The sequence below is a fragment of the Arachis duranensis genome, chromosome 4 (genome assembly GCF_000817695.3).
Source record: "Arachis duranensis cultivar V14167 chromosome 4, aradu.V14167.gnm2.J7QH, whole genome shotgun sequence".
Lineage (NCBI taxonomy): Eukaryota > Viridiplantae > Streptophyta > Magnoliopsida > Fabales > Fabaceae > Arachis > Arachis duranensis.
Window position 1 is genome coordinate 118,610,634 of NC_029775.3, and position 20,230 is coordinate 118,630,863.

General features: G+C 35.4%; 2 protein-coding genes and 1 long non-coding RNA gene across 5 annotated transcripts; all 3 read left to right on the forward strand.

Annotated features, from left to right (window-relative positions):
* Nucleotides 1-1,834: 1,834 nt before the first annotated feature.
* Nucleotides 1,835-8,430, forward strand: LOC107486527 (cell division cycle protein 27 homolog B). 2 transcript variants are annotated; one of them, XM_016107074.3, is made up of 16 exons: nt 1,835-2,055; nt 3,073-3,145; nt 3,337-3,446; nt 3,577-3,623; nt 3,765-3,862; nt 4,134-4,438; nt 4,685-4,840; nt 5,143-5,350; nt 5,604-5,830; nt 5,971-6,036; nt 6,238-6,357; nt 6,479-6,555; nt 7,038-7,157; nt 7,271-7,490; nt 7,604-7,885; nt 8,029-8,430. In XM_016107074.3, exons 1-16 carry the CDS (start codon nt 1,951-1,953, stop codon nt 8,077-8,079), a joined length of 2,265 nt encoding a protein of 754 aa, XP_015962560.1. In that variant the 5' UTR covers nt 1,835-1,950; the 3' UTR covers nt 8,080-8,430. The 2 variants fall into 2 exon arrangements, with proteins under 2 accessions (XP_015962560.1, XP_052117175.1); XM_052261215.1 differs by lacking the exons at nt 1,835-2,055; nt 3,577-3,623.
* Nucleotides 8,431-12,614: 4,184 nt separating this feature from the next.
* Nucleotides 12,615-16,894, forward strand: LOC107486526 (protein FLX-like 2). 2 transcript variants are annotated; one of them, XM_021141228.2, is made up of 5 exons: nt 12,615-12,813; nt 13,059-13,737; nt 15,005-15,150; nt 15,248-15,345; nt 16,352-16,894. In XM_021141228.2, the coding sequence occupies exons 2-5, from the start codon at nt 13,172-13,174 to the stop codon at nt 16,787-16,789; spliced, it is 1,248 nt and encodes a 415-aa protein (XP_020996887.1). In that variant the 5' UTR covers nt 12,615-12,813; nt 13,059-13,171; the 3' UTR covers nt 16,790-16,894. The 2 variants fall into 2 exon arrangements, with proteins under 2 accessions (XP_020996887.1, XP_015962559.1); XM_016107073.3 differs by having other exon boundaries at nt 12,616-12,813; nt 13,149-13,737.
* A 588-nt stretch (nt 16,895-17,482) lies between these two features.
* Nucleotides 17,483-19,424, forward strand: LOC107486525 (uncharacterized). The gene is made up of 3 exons (XR_001591673.3): nt 17,483-17,867; nt 18,544-18,681; nt 19,011-19,424. It is a non-coding gene; the product is annotated as an uncharacterized LOC107486525 (long non-coding RNA).
* Nucleotides 19,425-20,230: the final 806 nt, after the last annotated feature.

Sequence of the window (20,230 nt, forward strand, 5' to 3'; positions counted from 1 at the left end):
TTTGTATCTTAAAATTAAAATTTTTGTTCAAATTTCTAGTTATCAAACATAATCATGAATTTCATTCCTTAATCTCAGTTTGAATATCCCATACTAAAAGCAAGTTCAGAGACATGATCATAATAATATTGGAGTAAAACTCTACTTCGACCCATAATTATTTTGCAAACTTCTATTCTGTCTTTTATCAATTGGAAAATGAAATTGCAGTCCCTAACAATTAACTCCATCAAACATTCTATCCTTTTCGTTAAAGTCTTTGTCTAAAACTAATGGATTTTACTTATGTGTCATGTTAATTGATGATGTGTCAAGGAACTATTCCAATGAACAAAATGTTCCTTCTCGTGTCAGTAATATGTTGTAGTAAAATAGGATAATTAAACCCCTGAAAAATTTTTTAGGAGACACGTAAACCCCTAACTAATTTAAATATAGACACATAAACCCATAATGAACCATAAAGTAGGACAAGTATCCCTAAATTTCAACAAGTCATTCTATTTGTTACACTGATTGCTGGTCTTGGTTGGCGACAGCCTCAGTTCCTTGCTCCCCCTTCTCTTCCTTCTTCTCTATAAAGTCCTTCTATGAACACAGTAAAAGTTACCTCATCAAATTCAATCCCTTTAAATCATTTTCTTCTTGATCTTCAATACAAATTTTATCTCCCTATCTTTACAATATTTATCTTTTATTGTTATGAACGTGATCTTGTTAGATTTTAAACCTCTCTCACTCATCTTGATCACAAGTTTCTTAACTTTTTTCAAATCGCAGATTTTGTAAAGGCTATTGATCAATGTATTGTATGTGATCAAGTCCGGCCTAATGCCTTAATTGATCATTACTTGAAAATTCTTTCAAGCGAAATCAATTTTCATATTTGGATTGTCCATCAATCAAAGTGATAAAAATAACACCGTTCGAAACCAACCCTTTTTTGCATATGTCATCAAATAAAATTTTTGCAACATAAGAAGGAGAAGAAGCAAGAAACTAAGGCTACTACCAACCAAGGTCAACAATCAGTGCAATAGCAAGTACAATGACTTATCAAATTTTGGGATACTTATTCTACTTCATAGTTTATTATAGGTTTATGTTTAAATTAGTTAGAAGTTTAAGTGTCTCTTAAAATTTTTTTCAGGAGTTTAATTGTTCTATGTTATTGCAGTGTATTGTTGATACCATAAAGAATATTTTGTTCTTTGGAATGGTTTCTTAACACATTATCAACCAATGTGATACATAGACAATATTCGATAGTTCTGGACAAAAATATTGATAGAGGGAGTAAAATGTCTAACAAAACTAATTGGTAGGAGCTGTAATGTCATTTTTCAATCAATAAAAAATGAAATGAGAATTAATAAAATAGTTAGAGACTGAAATAAGACTTTACTCATAATATTGATATCTATCGGAACAAATATTAGGCAAACCTTATATCATTTTTGGCTTGTTTGAGTGGATTTTTAAGAAAGATATTTTTTCAAGTTATTTTTTTAAAAAGATTTTATAGAAAAGTAAATTACTAAAAATTTACTAAATATATTAAAAAATAATAAATTTTTTTTATCAAGATAAAAACACTTAAACAAACACTTTATTTATATCAGTTGATTATTGTTAGCAACGGATCAAATTTTGGAATTGAGGGTTTCATCAATCTCATCAATGATTCATGAACATGATGAAGGAAGGAGCAAAGGACCAACCTATCACGTGACCCAATTTGAAATAGAAGAACTCATCACGTGCCAATCCCAAATTGCCCCAAAAATAAATACTAACAAAAAAAACCTTTAAATTTCAATTGAGAACAATAGAACCAAACTAAACCAAAAACCCCTCTTTTTTCCTCTTTCCTATTCTCTCCATTCTTCTGAATCAAAAATCGAATTTTGAAGAAGAAAGAAGGAAGGATCCACCACCAACAACGAATCCATGGAAGCCATACTCGTAGATTGCGTGCAGAAGAGCCTCCGCCATTTCATGCACTCCAACGCCATCTTCCTCTGCCACCGTCTCTGCGCTGAGTTCCCCACTGAGGTCTCTCTCTCTCTTTCTCTCTCTAAATTCAAAATTTTTCTTCTTCTTTTTCCCTTTTTCCTTAAAAAGTTTTCTGTTTGGTTCCTGAGAAACCATGGGAAAATTTAGAAGAGCTAAATTTAATCCTGGTTCCTTTTTAAGCTCCGCAAGAACTTCATGCTGTTTCTCGGCGAGCTATTCTCGCTGCTTCTGTTTCCTTCTCTGCAGAGACTGATTGGTTCTGGTTTATGAACCAGCTATTCGATTCAAGTTCCTTTTCTTATTTTCTTCTATCGTAGTTTATTTTGGTGGATTTGGATTCGACTAAAAATTAAACAAAACTTAGCTTCGTGGTATATCTGGGTTGCATCATCTTTTGTTCACTGTAGTGAGTAACTGAGTGCTCTTATATGATTAAATTAGGCTAGTACTGGTAGATTGCTTTTCAAGCTTTGTTTCTCTACTGTACAGTGAACAATGTATGATAGTTTTGCCTCCTACAAGTCTTGTTTTGTTATAAGAAAAGCTTAATTTTTTTTTTTGGGCATATTGCTTATGTGCACAGTGCGGTTACAGAGGGATTTTATGTTTACTAAATGGAACTTATTATAGAAATTTCGGTATTTTGGTTGGTCATAAATGAAGCTGTTTTTTAGAGGTTTTTTTGGGTTAAGGATTAGGCATTATGCTGTCATGCCCTTATGATTATATAGTCTCGTGTGCGACAAAATCCTGGTACTTCTGCAAATAGTTTTGTTCACAAAATGTTTGCTATTCAGCAGAAACAGCAACTTAAAAAAAAATGTCAGTATGAAGTTCATGCTTTGTTTTAGTAATGTATTATATGTTTAGGCTTAGTATTTTTTTATTTGTTGTGGAACCTTATTATTTGTGGTGTCTAAGATATGTAATGAGATGTCAGACTTGTCGAACCAACATTACTTTCGTTGGTTGAGTATTCAGCATGACTTTCTGAAGGGTATCTTTTACTCTCTTTCTAGCAGTGTTATGATCATATTTTTCTTTTATACTGTGCAGGCAAATCTTCAATTGTTGGCTGGGTGTTATTTGCAGAATAATCAAGCTTATTCTGCATACTCCATCTTAAAAGGTATGTTTGATACAATATCTTTTGTGCCAACCTGGCTTGGAGTTTCATTCTTATTCCTTTTAGTTTTAGTTGTCTCCATTGGCATTCTATTTTGTGGATTTTCTTTTCAATGTTCCCCCATTGTTTGCTATTTGCTCAACAGTGCTTCTTATTATGTCTCACTTGCTATTCTTTGTCTTTATTGCTTGAAGGAACACAAATGGCTCAATCCCGATACTTGTTTGCAATATCATGCTTTCAGATGGATCTTCTAAGTGAAGCAGAAGCAGCATTATGTCCTGCTAATGAGCCTAGTGCAGAGGTAAAGTCAGATAATTTAGAATGTTTTTTCGCATTGACATGCTTCTTCTTTTATTTTTTTTTACAATTTGTTGATAAATTTGGTAGAAGTTGATTGACACTTTGGTTTTGTTTCTTTCCTTAATATATAGGTTCCAAATGGTGCAGCTGGTCATTATCTGTTAGGGCTTATTTACAGGTTGATGATCAGTTTTCCCATCAATTGTTAATTTGTTTTTCTGAAATTTGCTTCCTATTTTTACACACAGACACACATTCACACACATTTGATGAATTTATTCATCTATATTCTTTTTTGATTGTTGTGCTGCTTTTTCAGATACACTGACAGAAGGAAAAGTGCCATAGATCACTTTAAGCAGGCACTATCAATGGATCCTTTAATGTGGTCTGCATATGAGGAGTTGTGCACATTAGGTCCGTAAAATGATATTGACCTGATTGCTGATGCTCACTGGACATATTTAATTAAGCATATGTCTGCTTTCTAAGCTATATAGTTATGCTTTTCTCACTGAGATTAGTATATGTTGATCCTATGAAATGAGCAGCTTGAAGCAAAGCAAACATATGTTCTGTGTTAAAAATAAGGCTCAAGAAGTTTCATGTAAACCCAAGCATTCTTTCCTTATATTGCTGTGAATATGATGATCATTACACCCTTTTTCTTTTCTTCCATAATCCTTAGGTGCTGCTGAAGAAGCATCTTCAGTTTTTGGTGAAGCTGCTGCTGTTTGCGTACAAAGGCAATACCTAAGTTGTTCCACCTCTCCAAGGTCACAATCATCTGCTGAGGATAGTAATCTAGTTGACTCCAGACATTGTGTCTCAGATGATGCAAGTCCAAGGCAACCAAAACACATGCAAGGCTTAAAGGATATTCCTGGAACTCATAATGGAGCATCTGTTTTTGGGGGAACTGCTAGTCAACCCATTAATAGTAGCCTCTCTAACATATCATTTTATAACACTCCATCTCCAGTAATTGCACAGGTAATTAAGTCTGATTCCATACTATATGCATCTTAATGTGCTTTTAGAAATTGTGGATAAGCTAAATTGTCAACTGATCATGTCACAATTTCTGGAATTTTGAAAATGATTATATAAATACAGAAATGTTGATAAAATGTGGCCCATGGGTCCCTAAATGGTAGTTACATCTTTGGTCTACTGAATGTGCCTTGATGTCCATCTTTCTTTTCAAAATGTTGACATTTTTGGTTAACCTCTTTGCAGCTGTCAAATGTTGCTCCACCCCCTTTGTGTAGGAATGTGCAGCCAAATGGCCCAAATCTGAGTACCGGTGCTGCTGAAAGTTCTCCTAAATCGACAGTGAACTCTACTATTCAAGCCCCACGAAGAAAGGTTATGGATGAAGGAAAGATACGGAAGGTTGGGGGGTCTAATTCCTATGGCTTTATTGTCTACTAGTTTTGCATTACTAAATGATGTTATACATTTTGTTTATTGGTCTATGAATGATCCTGAAAGGCTTCGTATTATATCTTATTTGAGGGATAAGCTTGTTATTTCTTATAGGTCATTGCACTTTCTGGTTTATATGAACTATTTCAAGTATTATAACATAAACTTCTAGTGTATCTACAATTTGTTTATTTGCTTGATCATTTAGTTTATTGAGATATTGTGTAGTTTGAAGAAAATTTTAAATGCTTTCTGAATTATTGTGCCAGATTTCTGGTAGATTATTTTCTGATTCTGGTCCTCGACGAAGTTCAAGACTCTCTGGTGATGCAAATGCTAACTCTAATGCATCAGTAACTGGAAATGGAACGTCTATTTCTTCTAAGTATCTTGGTGGGTCAAAGCTTAGCTCTATGGCATTCCGTAGCATGATAGTTCGTAAGGGACAGGGATGGGCCAATGAAAACATTGATGAAGGTGATGATTAGGTTTATGTATGGCACTGTCTGTTTGTATTGTTATTCTTTTCCTATATAAATATTACTTTTTGTGCGGTGATAGTTAAGCCATTCGTTTATTATGTGTTATCATGGCTGAAGAGTTCATATTTGTTTCATCAATTATTCTACTTTCTTAAAAGTATTATAAGAGGGAAAAGTCAGCCAGTGATGGTTTCGCTGGATGCTAGTTCCTTCTGGTTTTTGTTATTTAATATGGCAATGATGTTCAGGGGTTCGTAATGATGTTCTTGATGATTCTCGTTTAAATGTTACATCAACAACTTCTACTTCCTCGCCTGCCGTTGAAACTAAATCCCAAGAACAAGAAGAAGCCAATTTTTCAGTTGGTGGACAGTTAATGAGCAGCTCCAAGGTCATCACTGGTGCTTCAGAAGCATTGACCCTTTTAAGAGATCTTGGTGACGCCTATAGACTTTCCTGCTTGTATAGGTGCCAGGTATTAATTATTTCTGGAGAAAGCAGGATATCATTTACGCTTTTATATTTATTTATTCATTAGTATTTCGTATTAGGGATTTGAGAAAAGGAAAAACAATGACAAGCTCCTTGTCCTTGATTCTATTATTGGTGAAACAGGATGCACTGGATGCCTATCTTAAAGTTCCACCTAAGCATTACCATACTGGCTGGGTTCTTTCCCAGGTAATTTTGATTCCTCCCCCCTGCCCCCCACCGGCGCCTGCGGGCGACCTTCCATAGGAATTCCTGGTTAATATTCCAATTTTTTGCTTCATATAGTCATTTCCTTATGTTTGGCAATTGTTTTCTCGAATGGTTCTTAGGCTGGCGATTCTTGACAGGTGAATCTCAGTTATTTGCATGCTTCAATATCTGTTAATGCAGGTTGGAAAAGCGCACTTTGAATTAGTTGATTATTTAGAAGCTGATCGGGCATTTAGTCTTGCTCGTCAGAGTACGCCTTATAGTTTGGAAGGAATGGATGTGTACTCCACGGTTCTTTATGTGAGTCTATATTATTGTTATTATTATTGCTACTAGTACTAGTCCTTCCATTTCAAGTGAAAACTATAAATGTAAATCAGCATGCTTACTGTTTGACCATAATACTGTTATCTATATGCAGCATCTAAAGGAAGATATGAAGCTAAGTTACTTGGCTCAGGAATTGATATCAACTGACCGCTTAGCTCCGCAGACTTGGTAGGCTTGTCTGAAACATTTTTGTGATTGTTTTTATCCCCATTAGGAGTCATTTCCACTTGCGATTTTCCTTCTTCGCTTTGTCAGAAGGCCCAAATCTGTCACATGCATGCATACATGTTGCTGCATTTGCTGTGAATCAAAACAGTAACTTTTATTGAAAATAAATGCATTTATTTTTGGGCTGATATCATATTCCTGGCATATATGATATATGAGGTATAAGGTCATTCCATAGTCCCTGTATTTCACTTCTCTGTCTAATTTGAGCTCTCTGTTTTTTGAAGCCTTTCAATTCATAAAAATATTTACCATCACAGCATTATCTACCATTTAACCACATGAGTGAGCTTTTGGAAATTACAGGTTGAGAATTGAAAAGTTTTATAGTAGCTTCTGCTATATTTGGGTGTTCCATTTTAGTTATTATGATTTATGCTAGTGTTTTTTTAATTATTATTATTTTTAAAATATTCTGGTAGGTGTGCCATGGGTAATTGTTACAGCCTGCAAAAAGATCATGAAACTGCACTTAAGAACTTTCAGCGAGCTGTTCAACTAAATCCCAGATTCGCATATGCACACACCCTTTGTGGACATGAGTACGTACATGCTCATTTTGTTTACTACATATGACTATCCGTGTGATTGAGTGTATCTTCCGCAACTTCCTATGGTCTTCTAAGTTTTAGTCATTTCTACTTGGTACTTACAGATATGTTGCATTAGAAGATTTTGAGAATGGAATTAAGTGCTATCAGAGTGCACTTAGGGTTGATGCAAGACATTATAATGCATGGTATGGACTTGGAATGGTATATCTTCGCCAAGAGAAGTTTGAGTTCTCTGAGCATTTTTTTCGGATGGCTTTCCAAATTAATCCACGCTCATCGGTTATAATGTCATACCTTGGCACAGCTTTGCATGCTTTAAAGGTCGATTGCTTGTTATATACGCTGAATATAGTAGTTGACTACATTTTCTATGCTTTTACTTGTCTTTTGCAACCAGCATTCTGAAACTTTGGTATGCTTGTATCATATGACAGAGGAGTGAGGAAGCACTAGCGGTAATGGAGAAGGCTATCTTAGCAGATAAGAAAAATCCTCTTCCAATGTATCAGAAGGCTAATATACTAATGAGCTTGGAAAATTTTGATGAGGCTTTGGAAGTTCTAGAGGAGCTTAAAGAGTATGCTCCCCGAGAAAGTAGTGTCTATGCTTTGATGGGGAGGATCTATAAAAGGCGCAACATGCATGAGAAAGCCATGCTTCATTATGGTATTTCTTTGGATTTGAAACCATCTGCTACAGATGCTGCTGCCATCAAGGTGATTTGATTAGAAGAAAGAACAATTGTTTTACACTAAACTCATCAACAATTTTCACAATTTACTTATCTTTCTACTAGAAGAAATTGCAACTTATTTATGTATATTTGATGATGCAACTGCATATTCATCTCATCTATCAGGCTGCCATCGAGAAATTGCATGTTCCAGATGAGATTGAAGACAACTTATAGCAATGTGAAGCTCATAATTGCTGATGTTAATGCAAGTTATCCTCATCTGAATCCCTGGTCATGAGGATTGGCCTCTGCTTGTGCTTTTGGCTGATTGTGTATAGAAGCAGCACCAACAGCTGGGCGAGAATTCGCGCCACGTCGGCGCGCTTTGGCGGATTTGTAGGAGAGAGACCTGATTTTGCAACACAAGCTAATAGGAAGAGGATGTGATGTAACCAAGTTACCAAAGAAGCTGCCATACTTGTATCATTAGTTGTGTTCAGGGGAAAGTACATAAAAATGTATCATTAGTTAACCCATTCATTTGTTCTTAAATCCATGGCTCTTAGTATGTGGCCTCTCCTAACATTACGTGATCTGTCGAATTGCTCATTATTTTTCTCGTTTCCTAACTGCAACTCGGCCAACCCCACAAAAACACATGCAAAAATAGTGTCTTCTCATCAATTAAATATTTTATTTAAAAGGTGACAAAAATAACAGCCTAATGCACCAAATGGGAACTGATTCTGAAGTGGCATAACATTTTTACAAACCAATGGGTTTGTTAAGGGGTCAGTTCACTTATCCATTTTAAGCAAACGTCAAAGTTTAACTCTTGTTTTGTTTTGTGGGTGCAGTCATTTATTTGCGATAAATTTTTAAATAGAATTTAGAATTATAGCATATTGTCAGGCCAAAGAATCAGTCTTTTGTATATATTTACTCTATTAGTTCTCTAACGGGATTCTTTTAAGGAAAAGTATATGGAACCAAGAGGTTATCAGCAAAAAATTAAACAAAATTATATTAATTTATATTAATAATTAATTTAAAATTTTTTAAATTCAAAATTTAAAAGATTTAAGTAAACCTAATTAAAACCTATAAATACCTTCCTCTTCTCTCTCACATTAATCTACCCACCTCCAACAATCACACACAGATCTCTCTCTCACCGTCAGACCCTCTCCGCCTTCCCACCGCGATCCACTCCTCTTCTTGAAGTAGAAGGCGACGCATTGGAGAGGCTTTGCACCGGCAGGGGATCAGAGGCGTTGATTGAGTTGGTCCAATATGACGTGAGCGACGTGGAGGTGGTTGGTGTCGAAGCAATCGGCAGCATGGATGAGCTCCTCTATGAAATCGAAGCCGGTGGGGGGAGAATTATTGGAGGTGTCGTGGAGGAGGCGGTCGAGGGTGGCGTAATTGTAGGACATGGTTTGGATGTCTGGGATTCGGAGTTCGGAGTTCGGAGTGTGGGTCGAAGGAAGGAGAGAAGTCAGGGACATTAAGGAGGGTGGTCTTGAACAAGGGTGGGTTGGAGTCTTCGTGGAATCCAAGGTCCTTCATGATGGAGTCTCAATCAAGATTGTGCAGCACATGGTCCTCCAGCTGGTTAAGACACTCTTGCTGTGTGTTGGGTACAATAGCCACCAGCGCAGCCACTGCCTTCTCAGGGGTGGAGCATCTACACAGGTCCAACACCGAAAAAACATTCATTTAATATGGAAAAAAACATCCTAATACTTAACAAAAGAAACATTCAGTTATATTTTAGTAAAAATAATTAAATATTTATAAAATTAAAAAAAATATGAAATTCTTAAAGAAATATAGACATTCACATTTGTGATATAAAAAAATTCAAAAAATATATAAAAGAACATTCATTTAGTATGAAAAAAAAAACATTCTGATACCTAGTAGAAGAAACATCCATATATATTAACTCGTAGAGATTTTAAATTCACCCAAAAATATTTGACTGGTTTTTGGTTAATACCCTTTTAGTTCTCTAGCATTGCTCTTCTTTTAATATATTGGATTGATAGATAGATACTACAAAAAAAAATAATCTAGCATATATTAGATAAACTAGTCTTTTATAAAAAAAAAAATCTCGTTAAAAAATGGGTAATAGATATTTGTTATTGTAAAATTAAATTACTCGGTTTTTGTGAAGAAAATAAATTTTAAAGCATTCGATTTAGATATAAAAGATTTGATACTTTTGCAATAAAGAAGCACTAACAATTCGGGTCTTTCTCTTCTATACTTTCAAATAGGGGTGGCAACGGGGCGGATAGGGCGGGTTTTTGCTCTACCCGACCCGCCCCGTCGTACAACAACTCGCATAGAACTTGCCTCACTTTTATCCACGGGTAGAAAACATTAAACCCTAACCCGCCCCTGCGGGTACCCGCCCTGCCCCTACCCGCCTCCTATAATTATTAAAATCCAATAAATAAAATTAAATTTCAAAATTTATATAACCATCATTACATACATAACATAAATTAAAGTAAAAATTTAAATATGATACATTATTATTAATTATTTTACATATATTATACATATTATATATTAAAATTATATATATTATATATGTAGCGGGACGGGTAGGGGCGGGTATTACCTAAATCCGACCCCGCCCCGCCCCGCTAAAAAGTCACCCCGGTGCGGGGCAGATAATTACCCGCCCCAAGCGGGTAGGGACCGGGTAGGTACCTGCGGGTTCGGGTGGTATTGCCACCCCTACTTCCAAATGATTTATATTGAATCAAAACTTTAGCTTAAAAAAATATCTTAATATACAACTGTTGAACGTAGTAAACAAACTTTTGAAAAACTGTGTATATTTTGGTTAATAATTTTTTTTTAAACAAAAAAGTTTAACATAGTAAGATGGAGTAACAGAAATAAATACAGAGTACAAACACACAAAAACAATAATTCGATTCACTAATTAACCACTAATTCAGTCGATTTTTTTTATCGATTTTTTCAGGACAATTTTTGAGAACGATCGAACCGACTAGAAAATCGGTTTTTGGTTAACACAATCAAATCGGTTGGTCCGGTTCGATTTTTAAAATCTTGGTTTTAATTGCTCAATATTCCGGTCATTCAAAAACATGTGGACTTACCATTCTACCCCTTTCTTTAACATTCGTCCATCCCTCCATCAACACCAATTCAGCAACCAGATCCCAAGCCAACTCCGATACCTTCATGCACCTGTCTTCCGAGACGACATCCTCAGTAGCTATTTGTGATAGTTCTTTTACCAAAATACTCTTGGCCTCATATTTTTCACGATCAATCTCTTTTACAAAGACATCAAAACCACTAGTGTCGATAGTGATGTGACCCCACCCATTCGTTAATAACATTTAATATACATGTATCAATTAGAACATGTCCCACATTGAACGATAAGAACGATTTTGTCACTTCATCACATCTAACTACTTTTACCCATTGCCCTCTTAAAATTTTGAACGTGTTTATCGACCAAGCATGCACCGAAACACTATAACCAAACTCGTCTAGTTTTACTCCGTTTCATCTCTTTCCATCTCTATACATTATGAAAGAATTGTAGGAGACTATTCATTTTGAAAGTGAACACTTCTTCTGCATTTAGTACAATGTTAAAAGTCAATAACGCTTTGTACGCTACTAGTTCTCACACTTGAATAATCTGCGGCATATTCTTGCTAACTGCTATCTTCAGCGAGTTAAAATCTATAGGCTTTGTCGTATTTTCAACTAGACTCCTCTACATCCAATCCACATTCTCTTTTGTCACTGGCACTTCTACCTTCCTCATCCAACCATTTCCGTGCGAGTCCTTGACTATCGTATTCGTCATTAAAGCTTTTATTTTTTTAGGAGTATTCATATTTTTACCACATTGAGGTTGTCTAGTCATCACTTTCTTTTTTTCATTTTCTTCTTTATGCAACTTTCTATTTGTTTCTCTAGTTGTCCTCCTGTATGTACTCTTTGCTATCGATATTAACTTACTTCTCAAGGTCATCTGGTTCATCTCTAATATAGTTTTTAAGGTCCCCTTTCGTCGTGTAACGCATGAAAGCAAATAGATAAAAGTTGTCACTTTTTTACTTCTGAACAAGATATATGTCATTAATTTATTTTGTCCATTTAAACAAGAGAAATAACTCTCTTTTTGATATATTTTAAAATAAATTATCTACAAAAATAAAAAAAAATTCACTTTCTAAAGGATGGTACTCTTTTTGGTTCAAATCCTAAAATCTCTAATATGATGAAGGAGTTTCCTAATTTTAAAACCAAACACACCCTCTCTCTTTCTCTTTTTCTCTCAAATTTTGGTTAATAAAGTTAAAAAGGGTTTAAGGAAATATTTCATTATTTTTGTTTGAAGAACCTACACTATTGATTATTTAAAATTTTAACATAATTATGTTAACAAACCATGTAAGGGAGGAGAATAATTCGTTAATAATATTATAATTATTTTGAATAAAAAAGTTAAGAAGAGTGCTAGGTAAACAATGACTATTTTGAATAATATGAACAATCATCAATTAAATAAAGATACATTACACTTTAATTTAATGCTACTAATTTAAATTTATTTTTTTAATCCTATTAATTCACATTATTCACACATTATTCAAAAATATTGTTGATTATCTATATTTTTCCAGAAGTTAATCGAAATGGTAATATCAAAAAAATTTCGTCAAAAATAAAATAAAAAAAATAAAAAAGAAAAGAGAAAAGAAGGTACCATTGCAACGAATGCAGCTGTCAGCAAGCTAAAGGGACTATCATCGCTTCTTCCTTCCTTCATCCTCCAAATTAGGGTTCTTCAGTGTTCCCACTTTCCCTCTTCCAGCTTCAATCTTCACTCTACCCAACCACAATTTCACAATCCCTCTCGACCTCCCCAAATCCCCATACTCTCCGGCAAAAAAGGTACGACATTCTTTTCTTTCTCTCCTTTCTTACATTCGAATGATTCCCATCTTTTTATTTTCCCGTTAAGCTTATTCATTATATGAATTCTGGGTATATTTGTTTCACTTCAGTTTGCTCAAATTTTCATTCAAATTTGTGTTTTGGCGACTTGCATATATGTACTGTATATGTGTGTCCTAATTTCATGATTATGGTATTAGCTTGCATAAACTTCAAATTTTCATTGTTTTTAAACCCGTTAGGAGTGTCATATGGGTGACTTGGATATATCGAATGGCGTTTGTTCCCTGACATGGTCATGATTCTATGCAATTGTGTAAAATCACGTTCAGGTCAACGCTTAGATATAGACTAAATGGGGAGTAAAGGTCGAATGCCGCCTCCTCCCCATATGAGGCGGCAACTTCCCCCGGGGCACGGCTTGTTACACCCGGAGCAGGTGCCTCCTGTGATGCATCCGCATCCTGGCCCGTTTTCCCCTTTCGATATGTTGCCACCCCCGCAAGTGATGGAGCAGAAGTTTGCTACACAGCATGTAGAGATGCAGAGATTGGCTACTGAGAATCAGAGGCTCGCTGCAACACATGGGACTTTGAGGCAGGAGCTTGCTGCAGCACAGCACGAGCTGCAAATGTTGCACTTGCAGATTGGCACCGTGAAGGCAGAGAGGGAGCAGCAGATACGGGGCATGTTGGAAAAGATTGGCAAGATGGAAGCTGAGCTGCAAACAGCGGAGCCTATTAAGCATGAACTGCAGCAGGCACGAGCGGAGGCCCAGAGCTTGGTTGTGTCCAGGGAGGAGCTTATTGGTAAAGCACAGCAATTGAATCAGGAGCTTCAAAGGGTCCACGCGGATGTGCAGCAGATTCCTGCCTTGATCACAGAGCTGGAGCATCTCAGACAGGAATATCAGCATTGCAGGTAATCGTTTGTTTTTATTTAAGTTTTGTGGTATAAGTTTGACTGCTGCTGGATTGAATGACAATGCTTCCTTCTCTTCAATAACTAGAATAGACAATTTGAAATGCTATTTCAGTGAGACATGAGTGTGTCCATTAATTTTAGGTGAACTTATGGTGGTGTTTTTTAGAAGCTTTGGTCGCTTAGGCAGTGGGTGAAGATCATGTGGAGATGTGACAGGTATAGCAGTGCTTGTATGCATTCTGTAAATAATGGTCCTCATCTTTTTAGGGACTTATGGTTAGAGAAATGAAAAGAGTAAGACTATCTATATTTCCCATTTTCCTTTTTGTGGCTTAATAACAGCCCTAGGCCAATAGGGACAGGGGTAGAGGAAGACTAACAAAAACTGCAGATGAAACTATCAGAAATGACTTGACTCTAGTGGCTTTTATATAGACTTTGTTTTATGATAGAGGCAGTGGCATTGTATGATCTATGCAGCGAATCTGAACCTCATAGCGAGAAATAAGGCTTTAGTAGTTCTTGTTATCTAACTTCATTAACAGCACCCAATTGCTCCTTAAGTCTGCCTAGTTTTACTTTTTGTCTTTTAAAAAATTTCTTTTCTCTGGTTATCTAAAAGATTCCATTTTATTTACCCTATAAACTGTTCAACCAAAGATCCTATTTTTTGGGTTTCGGAATCAATATGCTTGTTCCAGAGCTGGAGTCCCTACTATACAAGGCCAATTAGCCTTTTCTTTCTGGACTGTAATTATTTTCTAGAAACGGTCCCTCTGGAAGTTTGAATGCCAGGGATATTTCATTGGCTTCTTGAGTCGAGCTCATGGGAATCTCTTGAAAGATGACATGGTAAATTTGCCAAACAATTTACTAGCCAGGGATTGTGACTGAGCCAAACATATATTGAGCCATCTATACTTCCCTTCTTGGGTAGGGATGTCCCATTTAGTGCGGTCAGCAACTGGTAGGCGCATAGGTCATACCTTCCTCTTTGTTTTATATCTGAATCTTCCTTTCGCTCTTCTCCATTCTATTGAGCACCCAAACAGCTTTCACTGTGGCCCTTTAGTCCCATCCATAATATCGAATTGATATCTACCCACTTGATCTTTCTATGTGCATCTTGACACATTTGTAGTTCATGATAACCTAACCCTTTGGTTTCTATCTCACCTTCGGTGCTTACATCATGCTAGTGTAGTGTCGGACTGCCATGTTATGCGCCCCTTATAAGTTATAATCTGCTGTTCTGGTCATGCAGGGCGACCTTTGACTATGAAAAGAAATTATACAATGATCACCTCGAATCACTTCAGGTCATGGAAAAGAACTATGTTTCCATGACTAGGGAAGTGGAAAAACTCCGAGCAGAGCTTACAAATACTGCTAATGTTGATCGAAGAAGCAGTATGTATCTCCTTTTGTTACCTGTTTTCTACATTGGAACCCTTTATCTTCAATTTTTCAAGATTGTGGATTGATCATGGTATGTAATAAAATTTAGGTGGGCCATATGGTGGCACCTCTGGAACTAATGAGAGTGAGCCTTCTACTTTTCCTGTGGGACAAAATGCATACGAAGATGGTTATGCTGTTATGCAGGTGTGTGATGCACCATGTGCTACATTGTTTTTAAGTTTCTCGTGGGAGTTCAGCATTCAGATCTATAATCTAATATTATTAACTTCTATATTATTTTTGATAAAATTTAATCTTTGAACTTTGTTCTTCATGTTTTCATGTTTTTAAGTTGATACTTTGTTAGCCTTAAATATAGTATCTACTATCTAGGTAGAAAGTGAATGAATTAATTTATTTAGAACTATCTGCCTCTGTTGTCAAGGAGTCATGATATGTTTTGCTTGCATTGTTATGCTTCCAACCTGTTGCAGGTTTTATAAATGATTAAATTCTTAGCAGTTGTTTGTGTTTTAGTGGTATAATATGGAGCATACCTGAATTGGACATATTTTGATCTTCTGCAATGAATTGTTACTCATAATTGGCGTTGGAATAGCACTGAAATCTGTTGAAGTAGCATGTCTGTGTTACGTGATTTGCATAATAGCAATATCTAGAAGTATTTCATTTATTTATAGTTATAGATAAAAAATTGGACTGATTCAATAGTAACACAGATGGGTAAGATGCTTTGTGTGTGTAACTGCTATGTAATTGTGCTTTTCTTGTAATATAGTGAAAGAAATACCGTTTAACAGTAGAAAATGAGAAGAATTTGAGTGTGCGGTTGATGACTGAATGCTTGCTCAGAATGTATTAAGATCTATAGAGGGTAGTAGTTGTATATTAGCGGCAAGGATACGTAGAAAATTTTTTCAAAGAGATTTTGATGTTAGTGATATCAATGTGAACATATGAGGTGGTGTTTGAATGTTTGATAATTTGATACATGTAGCTAAGCCCTTCTAGTAGTACAAATCTCTTTGTTGTTGATAATTGGAGTTACCAATTAGAAAGGTTACGTTTGTTGGGTTGATTCATTCTGATTATAAGTTCAAGTAAGATGCTGATTTTATTCCAGTGACTATAATTATATTGTTTTTCTGATCATATATATTAATGCTCTATCCGACTGGATGGTTAATAGGGACGTGGTCCTATCCCTGGGGCTGGTGGTGCTGTTGCCGCCGCTGCTACTGCTACTGCTGGTGCTCAACCGGGTCCAGTTTCTGCAGGGGCTGTTTATGATGCTTCCAGAGGAGGACCTGGCTACAACACATCTTCAGGGCCAACTTATGATCCGCAGAGATTGACTGGATATGATGCATTTAGAGGAACCACTTATGATTCAAAGAGAGGACAGGTTTTTGATCCCCAAAGAACTGGTTACGATCCGCAGAGAGCACTTGCTTATGATCCATCGAGGACAGCCGGCTATGATGCACAGTCAAGGGGTGTTGCTGGCCCGCATGGACATGCTCCAGCAGCAAACACTATGCCTTACGGATCTGCAACACCACCCACTCGAGGTGGAGCTGGATACGAGGCACAGCCTCGCGGGGTAAACCCTGCTGTTAGGCGATGACCTTGAGATGCCACATGCCTCTCATAACGAGATGTTGCCCCGTTATGCATGGTTGGAAGATTTATGAGCAACTTTGGGGGAAAATCGATGAATATTGTCTAGTGTTTCAAGGAAAATATACTCTAACTGGTAATTTAAAACAACCCATGCCATTCTTTTCTTGCCAGAGTTTAAGTTGATGCATCCACGTTCAGATTCAAATAATTTTTAGTTACTACTATTGTATCAGGTGCAAGTGTGCAACACATAAGTGTATAAGAGACTAATGAACTATACAAATTGCCATAGGGAGTTTGTATATTGAGAATAGTTGTGATCATTCTTCCTGAATATTCTATTCTTTGGCTGCAATGTCTCTAATAACATGAAAAATATAACAAAAAGAAAAGTATCTTGTACTAGTGTTAGTTTATAGTGTTATTATACTCAACAACAGAATCAGCCTCCCCATGAGGCTGGTACGGAGTGGATTGCTGAATGACTTTGTAACCTGGCAAGGACAATTCCGGTCTTGTATACAAATTGTTATTCTCCCCAGCACAAGGTCTATGTGTAAATGTTGAGATGCCAAATTGGAAAATCTGTATATACTTGGTTTTGGGCTTTACGGAGTAAACCTTTCTGCTTTTATTGGTTTCTTTTTTATTTCTTTTTTAATACAGGCCTATAAGCCCTCTTAATCCAGACCTTGATTTTATGCCCCTTCTTCTTCTTCTCATTCTCTCAAAAGTCTTGTTGACTCTATTACCCACAATGCCCGTATTATCCAAGAGAGAGACGTCGAAAGCTTCGATCTTTGGAACACCCACAGCCGAGAAGGAAGCAACAAGGAAAATGGCTCAGGGGGTTTGGCCAGTAAGAAGAAGAATAAGAGGAGGAAGGTAAACGACGATGCTGATGTGGCAACTGAAGCTTCCAATGATGCTGAGAAATCAACGAACAAGAAAAAGAAACAGAAGCAGTAGAAGAAGAAAAAGAAGACCAAAACAGTAGAACAACACAGTTCCAATCATGAAGGGGAAATGCCACAATCTACAGTGTTGAATGACAGTAATAATAATACTAATGCTAATAGCAGGTAATGTAACTTTTAGTACTTTTAACAACTAGTAAAAATATAATTACAAATTTTTATTTAACATAATTAAAATCCAATTATAACTTTTTAAACTGTATGAATTTTATTATAATTAATTTATCAGTATTTATAAAATTATTATTTGAAAAAATAAAATTAAAAAAATTTATACCAATAAAATTTACAACAATGCTAGGGAACTAAAAAATCAGAGGCACCGGTGACTTTAACAGCGGATGTTGTTACTGATAGGCACACGGATGTTTCTTTTTCTTGTAAATTGGATGGTTTTGATATGATTTCTATGTTTCATGCCTTACGCATTAATAAAACATAATTAATTATATGGAACCAGCTAATGAATAATCAAAGCATCTGTTCCGTGATTCTCTCCTATTACTAACGTATCTTCTCTCATGTTTTGAACGTGGTTAACAATAATTTAAAAAACAAATTAAATTATAAATTAATAAAACTAATTATAATTAATTATGTTGTTCCATTCTTGGCTGGTTCCATATACTTTTCCTAAAACTTATTGTAGAAGGCTAGTCGATAACAATGCAATGGTTGGATCTGTTTTCAGTAATATTGTTGTAGGAGTGTGATTATGTGCTGAAACTATTTTTTCTTTTTTTATTTATTTATGTATTTATTCTTGTTTCTGTATTTCCAGTCAAGATGGTTGTGATAATCCTACAAAGATATATGTGGGAGGAATTCCCTATTACTCAACCGAGGATGATATTTTCAGAGCTGTGACACCATAATTGAAGTTGACATTATTAGAGGGATTGACATTATTAGTGTTAAGGTGAGTACTGATCACTTGAGCACTCTGCATTTCATCGTATTTCAAGTTGAATATATTATACGCGCTGTGTGAGCGCTTGCTCAACATTTCCTTTTTCCAAAAATAGCTTAACATGAAAAAGCATGGGAAAAAAAAACTTTACATGAAAATAGAAAGTTATACAGTAATACCCCGGGTTATTATTTTTCTCTCTTTGAATCAGTTTTCTCTCTCTGGTCCATGCTCTTTCCTCTTATAATTCTCTCATAGGGTTTCAAGTTTCAACTTGAATAAGTATCCAACTTTCTCTTGTTTTTCACAAATTTGGTTGCACTTGGGTACTGCTCCAGAGAAGAAGCACCATCACGCAACCCCAACAAGAGGAGAAGGAAACGAAAGAAAAAAGCGAGGGAAGAAACAGATAGATATTGGATAGAAATAGAAACAATATATAAATATAAATGACAAAAAAGAAAGAGATAGAAAGGGGGGATTTTTAATTTTAATTTGTTACGGGGAGGGGAAGAGTTGAGTTGAAGAGGATAGAGAACAAGATAAACAGGCAAGTCACATTTGCAAAGAGAAGGAATGGTCTTCTCAATTCTTTGTGATGCTGAGGTTGCCCTCATCATCTTCTCCAACAGAGGAAAACTCGAGTTTTGTAGCAGCTCTTTTCTTTTCTTCTTTCATCTCTTTATTATGTGTCTTATGATGAGATCTAGTATTGTTCTTTGCTAATATATGTTCATTTTTTGTTTTTTAATTTTCTGGGATTTGCTTGATTTGATTGAAGCAATGTTAACACTTGACTTTGTTTTTTTTTTTTTTCTGTTTAATATAATAATAATAATTACTTTTGTAATTTTTTTTGTGGGGTTCAGCTTATAAGATCTTATGTTGAGAGAATTTGATTTCATATTTAGAGTGTAATGTTGTTAGATGTATCAGATCTGGTAATATAGTACATGATCTGGTTAGTATATATATTTATCTGATAATCTTGTGTACTTCTACGGTTACTTTTTGTGTTAGATGATTCTTGTTCATTGTTGACTACTAGCTTTTTTTTTTGTCACTCTTTTTTGGGTTTGACTTTTTTTTTTTCGATTTAAAATCTAACTTTTCATATACTAAGCAGCAAGTAATTAGATCAAGATTTTTGCTTTAATTTCACCTGGCCAATTAACCTTATTTTTTGTTTTAGTTTCCATTTTATTTTAGTTTGTTAGTATTTTGCTTTTGTTTATTTTTGTTGGAAGTTTGGCTATTAGTAGCTAAGAGACTTAACAATAATGTCTTGAAATGAAATTTTTATAAGCAATTTTTTTTTAATTTGAAGCATCAAATGTTAATGAATTGTTTTGGCCAGCTCCAAATAAAAAAAAATTATAAGATCTTTTTACTTAAATTATTTTTACTACATTTGAAGAGAAAAAGGAGGAGAAAGAGGGAGGGAGAGAGAGACAGAATAAGTGATTAATTTGCAATTATTTATCAAAAATAAAAAATAATTACAAAAAAAATCCTTTTTCTGTGACTAAGTATAAAAATATTTTACTACCATTTCAGC

Excerpts from the sequence above, each read along its gene's own strand:
- LOC107486527 (XM_016107074.3), top strand. The coding sequence starts at position 1,951 with ATGGAAGCCATACTCGTAGATTGCGTGCAGAAGAGCCTCCGCCATTTC. Across the intron at positions 4,439-4,684 it reads CATCTCCAGTAATTGCACAG|CTGTCAAATGTTGCTCCACC; the intron begins GTAATTAAGTCT and ends ACCTCTTTGCAG. Across the intron at positions 6,556-7,037 it reads CGCTTAGCTCCGCAGACTTG|GTGTGCCATGGGTAATTGTT; the intron begins GTAGGCTTGTCT and ends ATATTCTGGTAG.
- LOC107486526 (XM_021141228.2), top strand. The coding sequence starts at position 13,172 with ATGGGGAGTAAAGGTCGAATGCCGCCTCCTCCCCATATGAGGCGGCAA. Across the intron at positions 13,738-15,004 it reads CAGGAATATCAGCATTGCAG|GGCGACCTTTGACTATGAAA; the intron begins GTAATCGTTTGT and ends CTGGTCATGCAG. Across the intron at positions 15,346-16,351 it reads ATGGTTATGCTGTTATGCAG|GGACGTGGTCCTATCCCTGG; the intron begins GTGTGTGATGCA and ends GATGGTTAATAG.